General features: G+C 26.7%; 1 protein-coding gene and 1 non-coding gene across 2 annotated transcripts; both read left to right on the top strand.

The window, feature by feature from the left end:
• Positions 1-699: 699 nt before the first annotated feature.
• Positions 700-806, top strand: LOC131634567 (small nucleolar RNA R71). The gene has a single exon (XR_009293569.1). It is a non-coding gene; the product is annotated as a small nucleolar RNA R71 (small nucleolar RNA).
• Positions 807-4,504: 3,698 nt separating this feature from the next.
• On the top strand, positions 4,505-7,289 carry LOC131634562 (uncharacterized). Its single transcript, XM_058905232.1, has 3 exons — positions 4,505-4,694; positions 4,788-4,893; positions 6,905-7,289. Exons 1-3 carry the CDS (start codon positions 4,653-4,655, stop codon positions 7,051-7,053), a joined length of 297 nt encoding a protein of 98 aa, XP_058761215.1. The 5' UTR covers positions 4,505-4,652; the 3' UTR covers positions 7,054-7,289.
• The last annotated feature ends 1,401 nt before the right edge of the window (positions 7,290-8,690 follow it).

The raw sequence follows: 8,690 nt of genomic DNA, 5'->3' as shown, positions 1-8,690 counted from the left end.
AAATCCTTGATTTGAATCATACTACTAGAATAAAACTCCACATTATGAACCTTGGGTGAAATGCGAATCAACCTTTCTTGCGATTTGATTCAGGAGATCATGCAGTTTGAATCACTCTATTAGAAGAAATCCTGATTTACTTAATTTGTTTATGATTTGAGTCACATTGAAATTTTAAGAATTAAAAATTTTATGATCGAATCTAGAATTTGTCCGACTTGAACCATGCAAATATGAGGTTCTTGAATCAAGTTTTTGACTTATTAACTCGAACCACTTTACATTGACTTTAGGCAAAGGGTTTTATTTATGCATGAAAAATACATTTTAATTAAAAAAAACCAATTCTAAGATATGCACAATGATCTAATTGAGAGTAAACTCAATTACTAAAATGATAAAGTAAACTACAACCAATAAGACAAATAACAAATCTTAAGAAACAAATTCTAAGAAAATAGAGCAATTTCATTAAGGTGGTATAAGGCGTCTACCTCATACTTTCCTCCTTTTTAGGTGCTCGCTCAGTGGAGCTACGACTTGTTCCCTATTAATAATGGTTATGTGTCATATCCTATATAAGGGTGTAGTCTTCATCTTTATTATTATCTATAAGTTTCCCACCCACTGCCCCGTCTTCTGTCATTCTCGTGGTATATAACAAATCATTGTAAAAGGTGGACTATTAATTGTATTTCAAGTCAAATGTGGGGTCATAATCTAAGCATTTCCTTAAATTGCTCCCATGTTTCGTAGTGGAGTTCCTCATCCTTTTGAGTAAATTTAGTAATTTGATTTCTCAGTTGGGTTATTTTATATGGCGATGAATTCTAACTAAGAACATAAGTTTTAACTAATCCCACGTCGTAATGGAGTGAGGAAGTGAGGATTGTAGCCATGCCCGTGCTCTTTCTCTTAGCGATAATGGAAAAAATTATAAATCTAACCTCCTCGCTGGTCACTACATTAATTTTTTAAGTGTCACAGAATTCAAAACAAATGGACGAATACGTGTTAGGATCATTTATCGGCGATTTAGAAAGATGCTTCTATTGTACCATTGATAGTAAAAACAGATTTAACTCAAAATTATTTGTGTTCACCGCGGGACACACAATATTGGAATGAGGTTCCATATTGTTTGAGACACGAAGTCCTTCAAAGTGCGATTGGCAGCATCCATTGGTTGTTGTCTATGTCTAAAATGTAAAAATAGGTTGATCTTGTCATTGGGTTCAGCAAGGTTCCCAAGGCTTTGGGGTTCTCCGAATTAAAAAAAAATAGAAAAAAAATTTAAAAAATAAAACAAGGTCTTAGTCTAACCAATGAAATTAGAAAAATAAGTATCTAAAATAGTCTAGACAACGACGTCGAAAACTCGATATTCCAGAAGGATACAGTTTTATTAATATTGTAAAAAGTTATTGTTCTACTAGAGACTTTTTGGGTTAGTGATTTTACTTGTTTGATAGAAAGCTAAAATGATTATGATGTGGTTTGAAATATTTTGATCAATTTAGAATTTTATAAAGTATATCCTTAGGATCCTGATTATCAACCTATGACTTATTCATGTAAAATCCCAATTTTCATTATGTTATAGGAATTGTGTAATTGCAGAAATAAAATAGATAAAAATAGACATATCTCCTTTCACAAAATATGACCGTACCTTGAACCAACGAATCACCTACTTTTTTAGGATTGATCCATTCATTCTAGATCCTATAATTAAAGCTATCTTCATAAAAGTGAAAAAAATTTACAGGTTAAACCTAGGACACATTAGTAGCCTTAGTTTAAATGTTTAACTCTTTAGCTCGGATTCTAGTCTCCACCTTTCAGTGTATCAACAAATATTTGTTTCTATCCTACTTTTTAGAGATCTATGTGAAATACCCTAAAAGGTCAAAGCAATCATGTATTTTCTCATAACATAAGTCTACACGAGGTCGGTCGTTTAGACTGTCCTCGTGATCCCAAGTCTTTGATGAAATTACTAACTCATGGTAATAGAAAACACATAAATAATTATAAACATACACATTTTTCACAAATTAAAATTTTAGTAAGTAAATACATGAATTGGAAAATGCGGAAAAGAAAAGAAACAGAGCTTGTTCTTCAAATTACAAGGAAATGGAAATTAGAAAGAAAACTAAAATTATGCAGAATGTCTAGATTGTCAAAGAACTTAATTCAAGGTTACAATGTGTTTATATAGCCTTAAACCCATTAAGGTGGGAAGTAATTCACAGTTAAGCATGATTATATCAGTTTGTAAAAGACGGGGAATGGAAAATCTAAGAAACAAAATAAGAGAAAACAAAAATCCCAAGGGTCATTGGGGGCATAACAAGTGTAATACCCGCTACGCGGTGGCTATAATGGTGGTTTTTTGTGTCAATCTTGCAAAACTAGAAAGTCCACATGTTTGAGATAATTAAGGCTATAATGCCCCCTGGTTAGTGTCAATTTCACTGCTTTCTTGCTCAAACCTCCCGACATCTTAATGCATCTTTCAGCTTAGCTCCTTTTCCACTTGAGCATGACTTTAAACCTCTAACTCTCTTAAAACTCTTGAAACATAAAGATAACAAGAAAACATATGTAAAATGGAACAAGACATAATAAAAATCTTAGATAAAATGGTAGAATTAAACTATTAAAAACAATAAAAAATACAACTTATCAAAGGACTAGTGCATCCTTAAGATTGACAAATGATTTAAATGATGACAATTGCAAAAGATTGTGATGCTGACAATTGTCAAATGGTTTTGATCATGATGACTATTCCAAAGGATATCTCAAGCATCATTAGTCAAATATCTCAAGCTATAGTAGAAAGCATCATACATTATTGGATTAAACAAAGAAATTTTAATTCTTGAAGTTGTAATCTTGAAGTTGTGGTCTTGAAGTTGGGAACTCAAAGATGTGCAAGTGTAAAAGCTCGCTAGGTTATGCGTTTTGTGTTTTATCAAGTATTGGTCAATTTAATTTAAAATAAACAAGAGTAAATCTTGAGGTACTAAGGTAATTCACATAGACACAAAAAGTATTTTCAAACCTCTTTTCTTTTGATGAAACTTCTTAAAACAAATTAGGGCAAGTGTTTAATTGATTAAAAGCTTGTTTAATTAGTTAGGAAGATAAAATACATTGTCTAAAGGATTAAGAGGTACTTCTAATTGATTAAATAAAAGTGTAACACCTCCAAATCAATTAAAGAGGCTCCTATCGATTAAGAAATGTTGAAATTTAAACTTTCCGATTTTATCTTGATTAATCTAATAACACATTTGTAATCAATTAAATTATGAAAAAGGTTCATTGGTTGTTTCCTTTTTGAACTATATTTTTTCTTATATAAAGAAGGTTTCTCCTCATTTCAAAGTACATTTATTTCGTAATAGAAAATTTGTAATATTTTTTCTTTCTCTCATTTATTTCAAACTAAGAAAATTATGTCTCTTAGTTTTAAGAAAGTGAACATTTTCTTTTAAGAGTTGTATTGTATTGATCTTGTGCTAAATTTGTTTATCAAAAGACATAATTCTCTTGTGATCTAACCTATGAAAAGTTTGGATAAAAGTTATTAAGCTAAGCCTATGCAAAGCTCTGATTGTTTAATGTTCTTGAACTAAGCTCGTGTAAAAACTCTGGCTATTTAAAGTTTTTGAGTTGAGTCTGTGTAAAAGTTATAACTTGACTTATAAGGTTGTTGAGTTAATCCTATGCAAATTCTCAAGTTGTTTTGTCATTCAGGATGATCCTGTTAAAAAAGTTTAAAGATTGTTTTAGTGGAAATCTCAAAAAAAAAAACTCATGAGGACTGAAGTAAGCCAAATGATTTAAGCCAAACTAGAATAAATTTGGGGCGTGACCTTGTTATCCCTTATCTCTTTTATCTTATATTATTTATTTTACCGCTTATTTCTCTATCTCTTCTGTTCTTTATTATTCTGTTGCTTCATCTATGTTTCTTACAATCATCTAATATGAACATTTTTAATCAAAGATTTTTTATAGACTGTTTTTTAATTCAAATATCAAAATTCAACTTAGTCAATTGACCTACATATTATAGCCCAAATAAATATTCCTAACATCTAACTATGAGGGAGGGAGGGAGGGAGAGAGAGAGAGAGAGAGAGAAAGAATTTACATGATAATGATATTAAATTTAAATATTATAAACCATAAGGTGTCTATTAACAATGTATTAACTAACACTAGGTATTAGAATATCATATATAATAATTGTTGATGATCAAAGTTTGTTGTCTGTTTTTGAGGAATTTTATTTAGTCGAGGTCCCACAAATCACGTGAAGTAGGCAGAAACCTCTCTTGGCAATTTACACAAAATCACAAAGAATAGTCATTTACAATCTCTTCTAATCCCCTCTCCACCATTTATCATTTATCTCTCACGTGGGACTATTGGCCCCACCTTACCACCCTCCCTACTTTATATTGTACTCTATTTGTCTTGCGCCTGCATTAAGATTAGATCTTATATGCTACATATATCAAATCATATTTGCACCTCTTCTCCACCTACCTAGCTTCACACTAGCTAGTTGCACTAATACACCAATTTTCTTATCAAGTTCACCAAGAATTACCATTTCTAGTGTTGGGATCATGGGAGAGCCTTCTTCTTCATCTGCTTCATACATTCATATGGTTAGAACTAAAGTTTCATCAACCTATTTTTTTATATTCTATTGATCTTAATCATATTCATGGTTTCTTGACATGTGTTTGTGTAAAAATTAGGTGCAACACCTAATTGAGAAGTGTTTGATCTTTCACATGACAAAGGAAGAATGCATGGAAGCTCTTTCTAAGCATGCAAAAATTAAGCCTGTCATAACTTCCACTGGTAAATATGTTCTTAATATTAATTACTCTTTCATTCTAAAACATCTTGTTTTTTAAGAGTTATTATCATATGGAAAATTAATATATGCTTTAATTTCATGTCATGCAAAATTGAAGAGATAATAGAGATAAGGTTTTCATTTTTGAAGCATGAAAGATATGATCATATGAAAATTAAGAATTAAGAATTAAGAATTAAACTTATACCTAGTTAATAGATATGTGTGTGCCATATTTATACTATAGCTAGTTAAATTTGTTTGATAAACTAAATAAAGCCCTCAAAGGCTTGATCATGTATTAAGAATTTACCAAGGTACTCTTTAGATATGGAGAGGGAAAGGGATGATTTTGAAGAGCCATGAGTAGAGAAAAAAATAGAGATTTTTTTTTTAATTTTTCGGTAAAGTATTTATTATAGAGGGTAATAAATAAATATTTATTATTAATAAATTTTCAATTTTAAAAATATTATAATAACTTAAATTAATTTTAAATAATTTATTTCAATTCTCAATAACATGTTTCAATACCGTTTTCAAAATTCAGAAATTCAAAATTTGTAATGAATAAGTGTTTGGTTTTTCTTAAAAGAATTAGATAATGAAAAAATTAAAGTTCAATCTATGTTAATATAATACTCTTTAAATTTAAAATATATTAATTATAAATTTTTTTATCTAAGCACACTTGTTTTTTAAATAACAATATTTTTATTTTTAATTTTCCCGTCTCAAAAGTCTTTCTCTTCCTTTTTCTTCTGAACTCTCAAAGAAAATTTTAATGAAAACAATTTGTTCAATTCAGTCTTTTATGATATATGTTGAAGGAAAATTTTAATCTACTACTAAATTTGTCATAAATGATGATAATTAAAAGTTTAATTATAAAGTATTGTTTGCAGCAACTAATATATATGAAGCAATCATAATTATTAGTTATGTGGTTTAAATATTGTTGGAATTTAAATTATAATGGTTAGTTATACAAGGACTGGAAATCGAATACATGGTTTAAGATAATATTCATGCTTAATTATAGTATTTTTGTTATCATATTCATATAATAATGATAATATTTTTATTTAAAATATAATTATTATTTAAAATCTCTTATAATTACTTTGGATCTTCTCTTTCGTTTTACTCTTATTATCTCCTTTTTCACTATCTCTTTTTTAATCTCATTTTCTCTCTTAATTATATTTTTGTTTTTTTAATGATAAGAGAATTAGATTAAGAGAATGAGATTAAGAGAAATAGAGAGTTAGAAGAAGGGAGGAAAAAAATGAAGAAGATGATTTATATCTCTCTCATAATTGTTCTATGCATTGCAAAAAAAAAAAAAAAAAGACGTTCAACCTCTCATAATATTTATGGAGATATGCGGTGTAAACATAAAACATCTTTAAATTAATTAATTTAAATTTATTTATTAGCATAAGTTTTGCAATATTATTTTAAAAAAATATAAGAAAATAATTGGTGACATTTTTTATAATTTTTTAAATTTATTTTTATAAATTATTCAAAATTGTTTTAAAAGAATAATATGGTATATATAAAAATAATTTAACTTTATTTTATCATTTTCTATAAAAATGACTTTGGAAACTTATGTAAACCCGTATCCTAATAAATTTTTATATTATAAGTAACAAATAAAATATTTAATCTAAAGAAGACTCAAGTCTATATTAATAATTATGACACATTTCCATATCATAATAATACTATTATTCAACATAAACAGCCTCTATATATATTGGTATGAAGTGTTTAGGTGATGATTCTATGTTGAATAATTTATTATTTTACTTAAGTCCTAGCTTCACAAATTTAAGGAGAATAAAGTAAGAAGTAAACATGTTAGTAATTTGTTTCATTTATGTATGATACCTTTCATTCACACCAAAGATAATGTACACGTGCCTACTGCATATCACAGTCACATTTATGAACCAAATTACATCCGTACATTAAATAAACATATTATTACATTAATAAATGCAGTTTGGAATGAGCTTGAGAAAGAGAACAAAGAATTTTTTGAAGCGTATGCAAAATCAAAGAGTAAAGACGAACGAATGTCCGAGGAAGAGACAAACCAGATGCTACAGAAAATCATCTCAGATTCCTCCAAAGGCTCTACCAATGACTAAAATCTTATTACTCCATTGAAAACGATTCATCTCTTATCTCTACCTATTTCATTTCATCAATTTGCATCACTCCAAAATTACTATCATATCTCTCTAGCTAGGCACTTTCATATGTGGTCCATATGTATTGCATGCATATAAATTGTTGGTATTATATTGTTGTAGTAATTGTGATATATATTGTAAATTACTCTATTTATCTGTCGAAATAATAATTGTCAAATTTGTAAATTAAATTCAGTTTTAAATATGCTATTAATTATTATTTAATTATACATTTTAATTGATATTGTATTTATTTAAAATATTATTAATTTATAAATATTAACATTTTTTTATTTACAATAAAAAAAGAATATTGTTAGAGATTGAATAATTAAACAATTGCTTATATTCATATTGCTCAAACTTTAAGATACTTTTCGCATTAATTAATATTATATTTATTATTTATGAAGTTTTTATTTTTTTAATTGTATTGATATAATTATATAAAAATAATTTTAAAGTTAACTAATATACTTTTTTTTAATTTTATTTTCAAAAAAAATTTAATTTATTAAATAAGTAAGAAAAAATTGAATATGTACTAACAATATAAAATATTTTTACATTAATATATCCCATCAAATTATGTTTTTATTTTTAAGATACTAATATGACTTGACAAATTTAAAAAATTTAATTGAATGTGTGTGTAATATTATTTTATTTCAATAATACACTATCTTTAAACTTATAAATAACGTATATATATTATATGATAATACACCATCTTTAAACTTATAAATAATGTATATATATTATATATAATTCATATATATTTTTATTTAATAAATCTTTAAAACATTTTTTAGAAAAATAGGTTCAAAAATATATATTATTTTAATCGAACTCTTTGCATATAAGATTTCTTTTAATAACATATTTTTACAAAAATTAATTTTAATTTACGCTATAAATATAAAAAAATTCAAAAACAAACTATTTACACGGTGAGTATTGATCTGTTAGAAAACTTTTCTCAAAAAATTTGTTTAAAAATTTTATATTTCAAAACATATAAATTAATTAATGATTATTAAAAATAAAACCATATATAACCTACATTCAATTTTAAAAACCAAATAGACACACGTCTGTTTTCCACTAGTTTAATGCTAACAAGAACCAACTAATATAGTTAACAAAATTATTATTTTTCTTTATTTATTACAATTAATGATTTAAAAAGATAATTTTTTGTGGGACAAAAAAAGTAATAATTAAAAAATACAAAAAATAATGCAAATTAGATTCTCTTGTCTTGTATTGTGTAGTATACGGAAAGAACATGAAGTAGATCCTATCTTTTGTAAATGCTAAGTGATCCATGAATTAGCAAATAACAGCATGCCATGTCAGCAGAATAAGGATTTCTATGTAATTTTATTCATCTTAGATAACGTTATGTAAAATATTGATACAAGTTGTTGATGTGGCAAATACCGGTTTTTTCTCTATATTGTCTATACATGTAATGACATATAATATGATATGATCACAGAACTCAACGTCATGTCAACATACTACATTACTTTATTTATTAAAGACAAAGTTGTTGATATTATTACATTAAGAGCATAAATATAGGGGGT

Source organism: Vicia villosa, unplaced genomic scaffold (assembly GCF_029867415.1).
Source record: "Vicia villosa cultivar HV-30 ecotype Madison, WI unplaced genomic scaffold, Vvil1.0 ctg.001315F_1_1, whole genome shotgun sequence".
NCBI lineage: Eukaryota > Viridiplantae > Streptophyta > Magnoliopsida > Fabales > Fabaceae > Vicia > Vicia villosa.
The sequence above is the reverse complement of the archived record's forward strand: the minus strand, read 5'-3'. Positions and strand labels throughout refer to the sequence as shown.

What these genes read in the sequence shown, in the direction of transcription:
- LOC131634562 (XM_058905232.1), top strand. Translation starts at nt 4,653, where the DNA reads ATGGGAGAGCCTTCTTCTTCATCTGCTTCATACATTCATATG. An exon ending in CTGCTTCATACATTCATATG is followed by an intron (nt 4,695 to 4,787) that starts GTTAGAACTAAA and finishes TGTAAAAATTAG; the next exon opens with GTGCAACACCTAATTGAGAA. An exon ending in GCCTGTCATAACTTCCACTG is followed by an intron (nt 4,894 to 6,904) that starts GTAAATATGTTC and finishes TAATAAATGCAG; the next exon opens with TTTGGAATGAGCTTGAGAAA.